This window comes from Artemia franciscana, chromosome 2, assembly GCF_032884065.1.
Source record: "Artemia franciscana chromosome 2, ASM3288406v1, whole genome shotgun sequence".
Lineage (NCBI taxonomy): Eukaryota > Metazoa > Arthropoda > Branchiopoda > Anostraca > Artemiidae > Artemia > Artemia franciscana.
In genome coordinates, this window is record NC_088864.1 from 42305660 (window position 1) to 42322607 (window position 16948).

The following is a 16948-nucleotide window of genomic DNA, read 5'->3' on the forward strand; positions in this document are numbered from 1 at the left end:
ATTCCATCAGGGCCAGTTGCACCAGGCTGGAGCTTTGAAATGGTGTCTTTAACTTCCTGGGAGCTAAAAAGGGGAAAGGGGGCAGTACTATTGTTGGTACTAGGTTGGTGGGGTGTGTACTGTAATGGAGTAACTACATTCAGAAACTTTTCTAATAAGAAATTAAGTTTACCATTGGTTGAAGATTCTGTGGACCTACCCATCTGTATTTCTACAGGGATGGGGTTCCTTCTTTTTTTGCCTGAAAAAATCTGGAAATTTCTCCATAGCTTCTGAACGGGAATGTTGTGGCCAAATTTGTCTTCAATGAGCTTTCTCTATCCATCTTGTGTCTCAGTTTTCAGTGTCTTTTTGTATTCTGCTGTCTTTTGCTTAAAAACTATTTTATTCTCAATTGAGGGGTATCTAGAGAAATTATTTTTTGCTTTTTTCATCTCTAGGTAGGCTTTCTGGCATTTACTGTTCCATCCCGGAGTAGAATTTTGTCTTTTTGGATGAGGTTGTTTGTAGCCAAATATTCTCTCTGAGGAGCCTATGACAGCTGAAGTAATATTATTAGACAGTGGTTCCACTGATTCATCACTTGTCTTAATTTTCTTGGAACTTCCTCAATTTCACTGGTTGGACCTTACTGGGTTAATCTACAGTTTCAATGATATAATTTCCTGGTCTGAGTCAAAGAAGATTCTGCATATCTTCTTGAAAGTACGATATCGAGGCTTCTTCTTGAAAGCGAGAAATCAAGGCTACATCATCTACAAAGTTGCCATCTTGGAGCGACTGTCTTGGGCACAATTCAATTCCTCCACGGAAACGGCAATGTCTTGAGACAAAGTCAATGATTATAGTGAAAAGTGTCGGGGACAAGACACAACCTTGCCTTAAACCACTTTTAAGATAGAAAAAATCAGTCAAGCCATTCTCTATTCGCACTACGCCCAGCTGTTCCTCAATGTTGTTCCTTTCTGAACAATCATTCCAATTGGCATAGGAGAGGGGTCTCGTAATTGACTCTAGATTTCAAAAATTATCCTTTATGTATTTTCATTGGAAAAATAAACATCAGATATACGCCCGTCCTAGATCTTGGAGAGTACATTCTTGCATGTTCATCGGAAAAGGCGAAATTCAGAAATTCTTTCTCCGACAACAGTTTTGTGAATTAGTGCTGCTGTTCAGAACCAAATTAAAAAGATAAAACCAGAATCAGCAAGCTGCTATTGCAAATTTAGATGCCTTTAGATCTCCAGATTATCAAACTACTGCCTCGGTTTGAGATCTTAAAGAGGGCAAATTCAGGTACCGAAACCCGGTTTTATTAAGAACCTCTAGAAAAGCCAATTTATCTTGATGAAAATTGCATCATCAAATTCAACATATGAGATAACTCTGCTATAGAGGTTCCAAGCTCCTATCTGCAAAAATGCCGAATTTTTCGAGAAGGAATATCACCGATGCATGTTTTATTTATTTTCTTTTTAGTGGTGGTCGTCTTAAACTGAATAATCGGGAGAGGCCTCATATAAACGAAGATAAAAAATTCCAGCACCCTTTTTAAGTAGCCAAAAATATTGTGTCACATTAAAGTAACGTTTTCTGCCATTTTGAGGCACAAAACCACAATTTTGCCCCAAAGAGGACCAAGTTGCTATCGATTGAAAATTTTAAGATAGCAAATGGACTTCAAATTATCAGATACTGTCTGATAAACTCCCCAGTTTCGGAGGCAGTAATGTCAATCAAATGTCCATGGCATGTAGAAATTGCAGACAAATGTTTCTTTTAACTTATAACATTACATTCATATGCTTACTGCCACAAAGGGGGACGACTAGGGGAGCACCATGAATGCCGTTGGGGAATTTCCAAGGAGAGTGAATCAAGTGCTATAAGGAGCTTAGTTTTAATCGATGTCTACATAAAAAAAAGTTGTATTTTGTGTTTGTTCATCGTTTTTAAAACAATTCGTAGTAACAAAATGCAAGTAAGCAGCAACTCGTGCTAATACTAAGCAAAAGCATTTAATTGTAAACCAAACCTTGAATGAAATTCTATATCTTTGAAAGAACTTTATATTCAGAATAAGCTTCAAAAACATCTAGTAAAAGTTATTTGCCAAATCCTTTCCTCTTAGACCTCCTTAAAAAGGCATAATCAAGTTCATGGAATCCCAAATAAGTCCCAAGAAGTATAGACACAAGTGGTAGTAATATTAGTAGCCGTGAAAGCTTTAGCTTAATGCCTCAAAGCGTTACTGAGATATTGTTAATACACACCTTTGATAACGTAAGTGTACATAGTATGTTTTATTAAGTGCAATACCGCCCTCACCATTCCCTGAAAGTTTACCTAATACTTTAATTAGCAGTAGTAGTTGTGGTAGTAGCTGAAGTAACAGTAGGAGTATTGGGAGTAGCAGTAGTGATAGAAGTAGTAGTATTAGTCATAGCAGATGTAATAGTATTCATCTTGTGTCTTTTTAGTCTGGTTCTGAAAGTTTCAACCTATTACTCTGAGCTGTTCCTGAGATATTGCGGATACGCACTTTTGACAGCCTGCATGCAAATTGGATGTTTCAGTTTGATTCAACTTCATCCCTTCCCCCCCCCCAAAAAAAAACCCTGAAAATAGCTCCTTATTACCGTTAGCCTTAGTAGCAATATTAGTAATAGCAGTAGAAGTAGTAGTAGTAGTAGTATGTATATAGTACCTTTTGGTTGGTTCAAAATCCCCCTCAACATGCACTGAAAGTTTCAACTTAATGCTCTAAGCTGCTTCTGAGATGTAGTCGTTACGCCCTTTTTATAGCTTACATCGACATAGTGTGCTTCGATGCGGTTCAATACCCCACTCAGTATTCCCTGAAAGTATTTTATTACAATATTGTAGTGTTGTGCAATATTATAATATTTCCTATCTTTACAGTATTTTCTACTTTACAATCCTCTTTTTTACAATATTACAATATTATCTTTCGCTAATTACAAAAGGGACGAAATATTGCAACTTCCTTTCAAATGAGTCTGCAAGCAGGGCTCTATGATGTTCCAGTGTCCCGCTAGCGGGGAAGAAGAAAAAAGTAAAAAAGAGGGCACTTATGTGTTACCAATGCAAAAGAGTAGTTTTCCTTGTTGTTTAAGCTTTCAGTTTCCTGTAGTAGGATTTGAGCAATGGCGATTTCAGTGGTGTTCTTTTTGTTTTGACTCCAAACCTGTTTCGATGGGTTGAAGGCTTTTTTTTAAAATTCCAATTGATTTGTTTTCAAAATAATATTTTACAATCAAGACTAGCCGAAATAATTTTTACCATTCCTGTATCAGCTACAAATGGCAGTTTTTTCTCATTAGACAGTTCTTTTTTAATGTGTTTTTAAATCCTTGTTCAGTATGGGCCGTGATTCATTCTCTGCTAGATTGTAGCGGTTGCTGGAATCATGATTTCTGAAATACTTTTGCAGTGCTCAGTATTCTAATATGTTTAAACTAATCATATCTATAATCACCTTGAGAATTCCTTTTTATTCTTGAAAATAGAGGAAGAGTTTGTGAATAGAATAACTGCTGGGGATGCCATCTATAAATCGAAAATTGAGATTTTCTGAAACACTCAACTTAGTGAAATGTAAAAATAATTTAGAGTAGTCTTTTGGCGCCTGTACCCTAACAATGTCTCCCTAAGAAAATACTGATTTGAGACTATGTTATAGCTTTTTGTCAAAGCCATAATAAGTTATGACATCGATAGTACATTGGTGAAGAGCTAGACCTTCACAACATTCATTCGAAGCTGGAATCGTTGCTAGGAATCGTTACAGAGTTTTTTCTCACTGGATTTATCTGTTTATTTTCATTCTCTGCTAGGTTACAGCTATTGCTAAAACTATGATGCTATTATGAAGCGTGTCCAGCTTGGCATCCGGGTTTGACGAAAGATCAATCAGATAGACTTGAGATAATACAAAAAAGAGCTGTAAAAATTATATTTGGACATAACTACTCAACATATGATGATGCACTAAAACAACTCAACTTGAATTCACTTGATAATCGTACACATGAGTTGAGATATCGATTTGGACTAAATTGTTTTAATTATCCAGCTCATCGTGGTCTACTACTCGACCTTGAGAGCCACCCCATTGAAGGACCAGTTACTAGACTCCGATATAAAAAATAATTGTCCACAGTTAATGCCTTACCGAGCCTCTAGTACCGAGAGATATTGCAAATCATTTTTCCCTTATTTTATTCGGTATTTTAATAATATTACCTTGAAAAATATTTAATCTTCGATGCAGTTTATTTCAGCTGTTTGGCTATAACTGTTTTTGAATATACCAACCATTTATATACTTAATTATCCTGAAATATTGTGTATAAACGGTCGCTATTTTAATTGTGAAAATAGATTCTTGATTTATATTAATATTTTTTATGACTCATTTTAATTTATTGACCTTGAAGCAGCACTTGCTGCCTCAATTTTTTATTGTGGAGCTGTTTATTTGTTTTAGGTCTTATTTTCTGTGTCATGACATGCTCATGTTAGCTCCAGCTATTGCAGTGAGTAAAATATATTCTATTCTATTCAAATATGACATTGTATCCCAATTTCCAAAGACGCAACGTTTCTAAATCTTTGTCTGTTTTATCATCTTTACTATGAAGATGTAATTTTTGCCAAAAATTTAATCTTATTTTGATCTTATCAAAAGGAATCATGATTGAGGGGTCAGAGGCAACCTAATAAAGAACAAACTCTAGTCTATATGAGCTGAAGATTTAAAAGCACGTTTTGTAAAGTACTCTCAAGTGAGGAAGAATCGCTAATTGAACTTGATTAAGAAACCCTAACTATTATTTCGACTAATCTTAACGATAACAGTTGGTTTCGAAAACAAATTTGCTGTAACAAATTCGTAGATATTGATTGATATAAGATTTCAAACTAGCCCTTATCAAGTTTAATCTTGATCGCTTAGTTTTTAATTTCTCTCTCTTTCTTTGCATTAGTTTTGATTTCTTCTGTCTTTTTATAATTGCAATTGTTTTAGCGTTACCACCAGGGGCAAGGCTCTTAATGCAGCCTTCGGCACTCTTCATCATTTGGACAGATCACTGGATCGTTTTATGGCTTGGCTTTCTGACGCTGAGTCAATGTTGGAATCAGTGGAGTGTGAAACAGAACCAGGGGGACACAGAGCCACTCCGGAAAGGATATTTTCCAAAATCAAGGTAATATGCTTGTCTTTTCTCTATCTAGGTTTCCTTTTGCTTCGTTTCTCTGATAGTTATTAATTCGCTATCTGTGCATGCTAGCTTTGTTAAAGATTTTGGCATTTTATAATCTAGTGGTGACGACCGTTGAACTTATGGTGGAAATATCTTGTTTTTAATTTATCTTAATTTGTTATGCACAACTCAAATGCATGGTTTTTGTGTCTGATCTTACTGAGGATTGATATAAAGATCTTCAAAAAAGTAATAATAGCTTTGCTTTGTTATATCTTCTGGGCAGGTTTGGTTTGTCCCAAAAGATATAGCTCTAAATTAGGGATTGTTCAGTCCCCATTTTATAAATTGTTTATTGTTTATGTTGTGGAAAAGTAGTATGTCTTTTGTGAAGACATGTGGCCTTCTCCTTTGGCTGTGATTACAAGTATCTTTTTTGACTGGACTTTGTAGGGTCATGCAGAGAGATGTCTTGTAGTAAGGTGATAAACAGTCTAACTGCACTGAGTTTTCAGCAAATTCAAATTGAAATAATTGAAATACAACTTGCCGTATGAAATTCGCTGTATGAACTCCATATCCTGAAAGATTCATCATCATCAAAAAAAAAACTTTGCTTGCATTACTGATAAGTCAGTAAATTTTTCAAAATTTTATTCTTATTGTCATCTACGTCACTAAGTTCAGATGTCGTGAAAAACACCATCTAACTTGTATTGTCTGCTTTTTTCTAAATTAAAAGTCACTTTGCATTGAATTGCTTTCATTTTGTATAATTTTCATTTTCTATTTATTGCATAATAACTTTCATTCATTAAAGTAAAGAATATTTATTTTTTTGCATAAGATTCTCTTCATATTTCTTACTTGAATAAAGTCTCATTGTTGCTAAAAAAATTTCCGCTTTCAGATGTTTTTATTTTAGCAGTGTTACTGCTTGAAAACAGAAAGATACCAAACAAAAATTCCACCTGGTTTTTATACCAACGACAAGATAATCTAATGTTTTAGTGCTAGATGCTCGAATATCGTGCCCTTAAAGGCAAATATTAATGATTTTAATTCCATAAAATTGTGAGAAAAAGTCGAAGGCGAAATTTCTAAAGTTGTTACGTGACAGCAGTATATCAAATACATATCTACTAATAATGTAGTGGTGTGTCGAGGTTTCATGAAGTGTGAGTACCTCCAAAATATTGAGATTTAGCCCTCCCTCCCCCTCCAAAAAAAGAAACATTCTCTTCCTTCCAAAACTGTTATTACGCTAAAATGTAACTGCATGAGATTTAAACATGTGTTGACCATATTAATTTTAAATCCACTTGCAATACATGACCTAAGGTGAAATGTTCTTTTATATTTGCTACTTCAAAAAATAGAAGACTGACAAAGCTTATACTTGACTGGAAAATTGGGAATATATCCAAGCAAGGTAGTACATACGGTAATTTTAGCAAGCTCTACTATGCCCAATTGTGAATTAATTGCATCTCTAACATTTTTTACAAGAAGGAATACGACTCTAAAAAATGTGCAATTAATCCCTTTATTATAATTTTAGATTCCGTTCTTGGCAGGTAGTCAAAAACGAAAACTAAAAAACGTACACAAATTTATCAAACAGTTCGTGGTAGCGAACGTAAATAAGCAGCGACCCGGCTCAATAGTAACCGAAACTCTAAAAACTGGGACTTTGATACCAGTAGTTATATCAAAAGGATTGCATTTTAATGCTGATTTGAAATATATAAGTTTCATCAAGTTTAGTTTTTCCCATCAAAAGTTACGAGCCTGGGAAAATTTGCCTCATTTAAGAAAATAGGGGGAAACACCCCTAAAAGTGGGTTACCTGGGAGAATCTTTCCATGGAAGAATTTATCATGAGGGAAGAGAATTTCCATGAAGTGGCTACAGGATTTTCTAGCATTATTAAAAAAAAAAAAAACGATGAGAAAATAAAAAAAAAGTTTGTTCAGCTTGAAGTAAGGAACAGCATTAAAACCTAAAACGAACAGAAATTATTACGTATATAAGGGGGTTCGTCTCCTCCACGATACCTCGCTCTTTACGCTAAAGTTTTTTATTATTTTAAACAGTAGAACTGTAACAAAGAGTCAAACTTTAGCGTAAAGAGCGGGACGTTGAGGAGGGGACAACTCCTTTCCTATACGGAATAATTTCTGTTAGTTTTAATTTTAATGTTGCTCCTTACCAGCAGTTAAAAAAACTTTTGCTTTAACTTATTTGCTAATAGATTTAAATAAGATCCTGCGTGCTGTTCCCAAAACCGGATAAAGAATGTATAGGAGTCATTTTGGTCGATTTCTTCATTTTTTGCATAACACTCCCACACTTAAGAGGGAAGTAGGCTAAATCCTTTTGTCCTGAACCTTTTATCAATATCAGAGTCTCAGCCAAGGTTGTTTTACACCATTCGTTTGTTTTGTTGTTATTATTAATCTTTTAAATGTAATAGCTCTTGTAAAAGTAGATTCTTTAATTAAGATTGAAACCTTTCTGGTACACTTTATACCTCAAGATAGAAGTAATCTCGCATTGGATGGTCTTCTCCTTCAAGATATTATCTGGGTAATTATTTCCTTCTTTGTAAGGACATACTCTTGACCTGTTTTCACTTTTCGTAAACAAGATGGAAGATGAATGACACAATCACGTTTCTGTCCAGTTTTCCCAGGTTCAAGTTTATCCCCTCGTAAAACTATGAAGGGATTAGTAGGTAGAAACTTTTTGTACTTCATTTTGAATGATTGAGTTAACAATATATTCGTGATTCAATGGTCAAGTCAATGATGTTCGTATTTGATGATTATTGCGTTACTATTATGTCTCAAAAACAAGAATATCAGAGGCTGGTTAAAAAAAAATACGATTTATATATTGGATATTTAGTCTGTATAAAAGATAAACATTTTTGGGGAATGGAATAATAGTGCACTCAGGGGTCATGACAGTGTACTATGATAATAGTAGAGCTTCATCTTTATCATTTCTTACGCGTCAATTTAACTGAACATTAACACTAAAGACATCCTCAAATGAACCGCGTTGTCCTGATACTGAATTTATCAAATGCCTGAGTTAGGCGTCTCTTTCTTTCCATCGGACTCAGTATAATTGGAAAAAGTTATAAAGGGTTGGGGAAAGAAGACTGCCAAAAGAAAGTTTGAAATCCCTAGAAGCACGCTTTCAATTAATTTGAAGACGCATGGTAAACTTTGAAAAGCTTAGAATATGTAAAATCAAGCGACAAAACACTTAATAATTCGCGTTTTTCATGAGGACTCCCTAAGTCCTTTTTTCAGTTTCACCGTAGCCTACACATCTTGTGTGACTAAACTTTTAAAAATAAATAAATATAAGCATCCAAACCAGGTTGAATTTATTGGCTCTATTCGAGAGTGTGTCATGAGGGAGGGGGTCTTCTTTGTGCTAAGAAATGACTAGAAACCCCTTATTTCCCTAATCTAGTTGGCGTTTGGAAGTTATCGTAAAAAATTCTTATTAAGTGCATTTCCACTTAAAACGACATGTTAGCCAGTAAACTTGAAATTGGACTGTTAAAGATTAATAGGCCTTTATTTATGAGAAATAAAACGGTGAGTAGGTAATTTTCTGTCTTTGAAATTGTTATTCAAAGGAAAAGTAGTGAAAAACCTCTGCCGTTAATTTTAAAGTCTAATTCAACTTTTGTTGCTGGAAGGAATGGATGTCGTTTTAAGATTGATGTTGAAAATATTGCAAAAAGGAATCCCTCGAGAACTCATGGCAATTCCGCTAGTTTTCCTGAACCATTTGGAAAAGATAGCTGTGTAATTGAAATTTTACACCTCCAACATCAAATCAATAAAGTAAAGGGAAATGCGACAAAAGATCTTTGTAGTTGGTGGGCTTTTTCATTCATTTGCTATCGTTGAACACGATATGCTTTATAATATATTAGCTATAGTAAGCAAAAAGCGGATATCAAAAGATCTATTGACTATATAAAGATCCTTCATAAGGACCTCTGAAAAGCAAAGGCTAAAGCAATGGTGGGCGACTGATCTTTTCCCATATCTTTCAAAATGCTTTAAGCAACAAAAGCTACATCTCCACTTTTTATTTTCTGTTACTTCCTTTTTATTTTCATATCAAAATTTGTATTTCCGAATCTAAAACACAAATCAGAGCGTCCTTAGAGCATTTACCAAAGATATGTGTGGTACACAGGTAGCATGTTGCCCATCATTGGGGCTAAAGGATATTTCTTTTGAGCGATTCCAAATTGATTAGCTCCACACAAAGAAAAGATTAAAGGTTTGGAAAGTAATTAACTTATCATTTAGGTAGTTAAAGTGACCTTAAATACCTTTTTGCACTTATACACAAAGCACAACCTTTTGTATTAGCTCATGTATTTAGTAAAATAAGATGTATTCATCATAAAATACACATACAATATTACATTTTTACTATTCGTCCAAAGGCTCAGTGGCCTGTCAAGAAGAGGGAAGACAAACGAGTCACTTATTCAGAGCAAAGCCGTCCTGGCCGAGTGGGTTGGTGCGCTGGATTCGGGATCCTTTGTCTGAGAGGACGCGGGTTCGAATCCCAGTGTACCCAATTATTCAGTTTGGGACGGGGGTCAGTGGCGTGACTCTGTAAGCTTAGCCAGAGTCGACCCAGCTCTAAATGGGTGCCTGGAGAAATCTGGGGAAGGTAAACAGGAAGGGTGTGCGAAAGCACAGGATGGCTGGCCCCCAACCCCCCATTGCACTTCCTGGCTGAAGGACCAAGAAACAACACCGCCGGCAGGGACTGTAAAGTCTAATGCTGTATCCTTTACCTTTATTCAGAGAAGGAAAGAAAAAATTAAAATAGCCATTTACTCAAAGAGAGAAGAGAAATAAGGAAAAAAAAACAGTAATATTAATAAATAAATAAATCCAAATAAAATGAAACTATAGAACACGAAAACTAAATAGGTTGAATAAACTAAATTAATTAAGTAGATTAAATAGTTCGGTGAATGTTTCGGAGCCACGAAAAATGATAGTCAGGGAGCCCGTTATTAATCATGAATCATCATCTTTCCAAATTTGCAAGTTCGAACTTCTGTCAATTTGCTACAAGATTTGTTTTGTAACAATAGGCAAATACGCATTTGTCTATACTTAGGAAAAATCGCAAGTTTGAGAAGCGAAGTTGAGCAAAGATTAGGTTCACCAATTATCCTTGCCCAAGGAATTCTATTTCAGTGCTTTCGCAAAGTTATCAAACAGTTCGGGGTAACGAAATGTAAGTAAGGAGCAACCCATTTCAATAGTAACTGAAACTCTAAAAAACGGAATTCTCACATCAATAGATACATGAAAAGAATTGAATTTTTACGCTGGTTTTAAATATATAAGTTTCATTAGTCCTACCCATCTAAAGTTACGAGCCTGAGAAAATTTGCCTTATTTTCGAAAAAGGGTGTAACACCCCTTTTTTTCATTAAGAATCTTAATGAAAATCACACCCTCAGATTCAGCGTATTCGAGAACCTGTTGTAGAAGTTTCAAGCTTCCATCTGTAAAAATATTGAATTTTGTATTTTTTGCAAGAAGAAAGATCACAGATGCGTGTTTATGTATATATTTTTTTCCCCAGGGGTGATCGTATCGACCCAGTGGAAGATTAAAACTTAAAACGAACAGAAATTATTACGTATATGATGGAGTTCATCCCTTCGTCAATACTTCGCTCTTTACGCTAAAGCATTTTTGAGTAATTTCAAAAGAACTAATTATTCTAATTAAACGGCCTTTGTGATGCAGGAGTCATTCTTAAGCAACCGGAAAAATCAAACTTAGGTTTTATAAGGTTATTATTAGTTAGTATAAAGTAAAATTAATATACAATTTTCGTTTTAATTTTTCATATACGGTGAGCCAAATTCAAAACCTGCATTAATTCAAAAACGTTCAGAAGCTAGATAAAAAAAAAAAACAAGTTTTTTTCAACTGAAAGTATGGAGCGGCATTAAAACTTAAAACGAACTGAAATTATTCCGTATATGAAAGGGGCGGTCTTCTCCTCAATGTCCCGCTCTATACGCTAAAGTTTTTTATTGTTTTAAACAGTAGAGTTGTGAGAAACAGTCAAACTTTAGCGTAAAGAGCGGGTGTTGAGGAGGGGACAGCCCCTTTCATATACGGAATAATTTCTATTCGTTTTAAGCTTTAATGTCGCCCCTTACTGTCAGTTAAAAAATCTTGTTTTTTTTTTTAATTTTATTTTGACTAGTGATGAATATGTGTATGGCTTTTAGCATATATTATTTCAAATGAGAAAGTCGCGTGATGCTCAAGACTTCATATTGTTTCTGTTGTAGGTATGGTTTTTCCTAGGATACTCCAATTGAAAAAAAAAAACTACGTTATATTTCAAATATTCACTGATTTCTTCATATTTGATATTGGTTGGATCTTAGCAAAATTCACGGATTATTGGATTTAATAATACAAATGACATTTATTCACTTCTCAGAATTAGAAAAAAGGATTCATAATTTGCTCTCTTAGAAACATCTGGTGTGTATAGCTTCTTTTTCCTCATCTGCCGTATGATTAAAATCATTCTTTGCGAGAGAATTCTACTTTGAGCTCTTCATTAACTTGCAAATTTTCTCAGCTTCTAGTTTCCAACCTTATAACTTTTTCTGGAAACTTAAATTAGCTTTTCATTTTTAGTAGCTATTTTTTAAGCATCTCAGAACGTCATTTTCCGAATATTTGGATTGCCGTATCTTAGAGTTGTAGCCTTAATTAAACCGTATTTCTTCAAGAAGGCTGTAAGAATCGCTAGCGTATAAAGATATCCATCTAGATATAGGAGTGAAGACAGTGGTGTGATTTCAGCAAAATACTAGGGGGGGGGGAAATTTGGAGCCAATTTTTACAAATCAAGTGAAAACGACAATGAAAAATGAAAAATGAGCCATATAGTACCATAAAGCTACGATATACTAAAATAAACTAACCCTTTTCTCTGGATGCTTGAATTATGCAGGTATTTCTTAGTTTTGACATGATTTTTGAACAAACTAAATTTAAGCAGATGGGTGGGGGCAAACTGGGGTATGGAGGGGGTAGTTGTCCTCCGGCCCCGTAGCAAAATGCGTCCCTGGGTGAGGATAGGTCCTCCATTTTACAAAGCTGTAATAGAGGCAGTAGGTGCATGGAAGCCACGTAAGATGCGAATATTAGAGAAGATAAATGGGCGTAAAGAGATGTATGAGTTTAAACAGTGGCGGGTGTGAAATAGAAGCAAGTTCCACGTCTACAAGATGTCAATCCGTTAGAAATTGTTTCATAATGCCTGTCAAATCATACTCTATTCGTCTACATCAACTCTTTTTTTGTAGATTCTTCTCATTTTCCTACTATTGCTTTTCACCAGCTTTACAAATAGATATGACTAGGTATGTTGGGTTTCGCTGACATCATTCTTGGGAAATTTTGTTTTTAATATTTAAGCTTAAGCAAAAATTACAACAATAGTCTAGCCCAGGCCTTCTTAAACTTTTGTAATTCCCGACCCCATTTATGATTTCGAGTTTGTTAGCGACCCCAACAAATAAAAAAGAAAAATAAATTAATATTTGTTGATGATATATTTATTAGGTAACAATATACATATGCATATGAAAATATATAAATTTAGAATTCGTTTTGAAACATATAAAAATCTAAAATTGAAATTTGCACAAAATGTTTTAGAAATGTTTTTATTATAGTTTCTAAACAAAAGTGGATTCTGACCGTCTTAATTCTCTCGAATATATCCAAGTAGTTGCGTGGTAAATATTAAATTAAAGTTTACTTTAAAAATTTAATGAGATGGATGTGCCTATTTTTTATTGCATAACAAATCAAATCTTGGTGTAATGTTTGAAACTGCTGGATGTAACACCTCTTCAACATTTTTATCGCTGAGCGATATTGGGATTTAATGTGTGTTAAAGCTGAGAAAGTAACTTCACATGAATAGGTGGTGCTGAATGGCAGAAGTACATTTAACGCCATATCAGTGATTGTGGGAAATTCAGTTCTAGTTCCGATCCAGAATTCAGTCAAGGGCTTTTTTTGGAATTGTAGTTTTAAGTTTGAGTCACACGAAAGCTCTGCAAATTCCTCTTGAGCTTTAAGTATCAGATGATCAATCTCACATAAGCCAATCCAAAACGGCTTTTGAATTCAAACTATTTTTTGTAAATTAGTATTTAAAATAAAATATGTCCGGAACTGTATTTCTAGTGCTTTTAAGTGATCTACAATAGTTTTTGCAATAAAAGTTTTACGATGAATTTTCTCAATTACAAAATTGTCGACACTGGAAAACATTTCGAACGAATTTGTTTGGACCCTACTTTTCCAAATGCTGATCTTTTTATTAAAACTTTCAATTTTGTCGTTTGAAGTAATTATATCACAATTTTTTCTTTGAAAAGACAAGTTAAGATCGTTTAACTTCGCAAAAATATCTGACAAATAACACAGCTTGGATAGCCACAAGTCATTTTGAAAAAAAGCAGCAAATTCACATTTTCGTTCAGTTCAAAATATTTCGATCTCATCCTTTAATAACAATAATCTTTTTAAACTTTGACCTCTTGACAACCATCTTACTTCTACATGTAATAACAAAATTGTGTAGTTGGAATCCGTATCCTTACAGAGATTTGAAAATAAGCGACTGTTAAGGGCATGGCTCTTAATACAATTTATGACCTTAACAGCGTCCTGAAGCACTTCGTTCAATTCTGGTGCTATTAATCAATTAAGAAGCGCCCATAGGATTTTTATATGCTGGGACTGTAAGGTCCCGTCGTTCGCGAAAGGGTCAAACTGACTAACTCGGAATAACATGAACTTCGTTCACAAATATACAATGGCTAAATGAAAATAACACGAAATTTTTATGTAGTTTCTTCAAAATAGTACTTAGAAATTTTGTTGATAATATATATCAGGATTATTTCGGTTTTAAGAGATTGACAAAAATAAATCGACATTTTTTATAGATTTCTATAACTTCTTCTGATTCGTAGTAAATTTATACAAGATATTATAATGATCGGAATAGAAATGCTGGTATAAACAGTCTTTCCAAACCAGAAGATTTTATTATATATTTATCTACGATGATTGTTATTTTTCTTTATAACAATAATTTTACAAGTTAAAAATCATTTTTTGTTAAATTGCATTCTTATCACTCGCGACCACATAATTTTGCTACGCGACCCCAAATGGGGTCGCGACCCATAGTTTAAAAAGCCCTGGTCTAGCCTATTTAAATACAATTATTCTTCTTGACAGCACTTGTCTATGGTTGAATCTGCTAAACATTGAGATATTTTGTTCCAACCCTAAAATCCAGTGTCCGAGACTGACCATTATTTTGCATTTCTGATCAGACTCTAATATTAACTAACATTGCATTATAATAGGCAGCATTGTGTTGGACAACATATTCAAACTTATTGCTTATTTGTTTCGAAAATTTAGATTTACCCAATAGTCAAAATGCTAAATTGTAAGAAAGTGAATTGAAATAGTCAATCAAACATATATTATTTAACAGTGATGACAAAATATCAAGTTTAATAATGTTAGAAGTTTAATTATGTTTAAAGAAGTTTAAACAAGTTTAATGTTTAAACATTAGCAGTGTTTAAAAATTCATAATATTAAATTTAATTTAGTAGTGTTGTGTAAAATATAAAGTTGACAAAAGGATCACATATAGCCGTTTGGATCACCACAGCCGACTTTTCGGAAATATAGTATGAAAACTTAGTTTCTGTGTCTTTGCTTATGAACAGGAAAATTCAGAAAATGCTCTTTAGGCATTTCTGCCTTCTTTTTCTTTTATTTCTCTCAAATATGATGTCTTATTTTTTCTAGTAATATCGGTAAATTTTTCCATATCAGTTGAATAAAAAGAAGAAGAAGGTGGGCGTGGTAATGCATATACGCTCGAAGCTTGTGTTTTCAATTACCAGCTCATGTGAGAAAAAACTAAATTCAGTTTTAATGCATCAAATCTATTTACCACCTTGGGACCACAGAAAAAAGAATGGATAACATATAACAGCAAAACTCCATTATTTCAAGAAGTTGTTGGGAGACTAAAATGATCCTTTGTAATGCCTTTTGGGTTCAGAATTTGTAAGTTATATTCAAAATGCTTTTGTTTTGACTCTTTGCAATTTGACCAATAGTCAGGATTTTGTGGTTGATGTTTTTAAAGTACTGAGATTAGTCAACATTATTCGAATTACGGAACTATAGAATGTGAACTTAATTTCTTCGACCAAAAAGAAAAAACAATGAAACATAATGACCTTGCGGCATTTTCATAATGTTGAGAGTGAGTTTAAAAAGTACGAGCTTTTTCCTAGGCATAAAAAATTTTCTGGAGGGATCTTATTGCGTCATTTGGCCTTTATGACTTAATGTGCATTGCGTCTTCTGAATTGGGCATTCATTTTTATGCTCTTTTCAATGCGTATTTGGAATGTGCTTCTCATTGCTTTTTCATGAAGATACTGCGCATAATCAAAATCAAAATTATTTTGATAAGCGAACGTAGTTTTAGTTTTTTTTTGTATTTTTTATGCTAATTATTTGGATAGATAATTTTTTAGTCACACCATCTGAGATTAACTTGATCATAAACTATTGTTGTCCGTTTTTAATTGCAACCATTTCACGTAGCTTTGGTTTTTGGATAGTTTGGATCTATCTTGTACATAGATTCTTGTGCAATAATCTGCATCTAGCAAATTAGGCATAGTCAAAAACCAAATTCGGGTGAAGGCTTATTGGACCGAGGTTACATTTCTTAAGGCTTCAAATTGCTGAAATGCCGTTGCAAAGTTGCCAAAATTTGTGATTTTTTTTCCCTCTTTACTCACCTCTAAAATGGATTGAAATGTTGTCTCTAAATGAAATAAAATGTGTTTTCCTTTAGACTTTGTGTTTAATATTAAGAAAAATGCTGTTCTTTGTTAAAATGGACGCTCTATCAAACTTATCTTTGATCTTTATCAATTTAGTTACCAGATTTTATTTTTGCTGGCTTAGCTCTTCCCTGGGACTGCTTCATATAATTGAATTTTCCCAGTTCCACTTATTGCTCTTAAGGTGCTTTTCAAAACCATTTTTCTGTCGATTGCGAGCTTTGCCTTATGAAAGATATTCCAACTGGAATTGTAATTGACGAACTATTAAAAGAGCTCGAGTGTAATAAAAACAAGCTCGTTGTACCATTTATTTGTTGTAGGTTTCAGGGTTTGTTGGTATTTAGTAGTGGGCCTTAATTGAATTGGAAAAAATTTCACAGAACAATATTAGAATGTTTTCACAGTCTAAGAAATTTTTTACGGAACAAGGATGTCTTGAAAACAGCAAGTGGTTTTATAGTTCCACTTATTTCTTTTTTATGGTGACTTTGAAAACACAAGGGCAAATTTACTGTAAAATTTGATACTAAAGCTTGTCATATCTTGCAAATTTGTAATGAAGAATGCAACATACATTGACAACATTTAACGATTTGAATAAAAATTGTTAAATCAATTGAGCCAGTCCTTTATTTGATTTTTCGCTGTTATACCTAATGATCGGAGCTACAAGGCATAATTTCAAAAAAAAAGATCCTGTGAC

At 33.8% G+C, this 16948-nt stretch overlaps 1 protein-coding gene across 4 annotated transcripts in view; it reads left to right on the forward strand.

The window, feature by feature from the left end:
• The window catches only part of LOC136041926 (utrophin-like), a 427919-nt gene that overhangs the window by 287349 nt on the left and 123622 nt on the right, over window positions 1–16948 (forward strand). For all 4 annotated transcript variants that reach the window (XM_065726724.1, XM_065726734.1, XM_065726743.1 and 1 more), the window contains one exon: window positions 5054–5234. In XM_065726724.1, the coding sequence (XP_065582796.1) occupies window positions 5054–5234 (181 nt within the window). The remainder of the gene's footprint in view (window positions 1–5053; window positions 5235–16948) is intronic.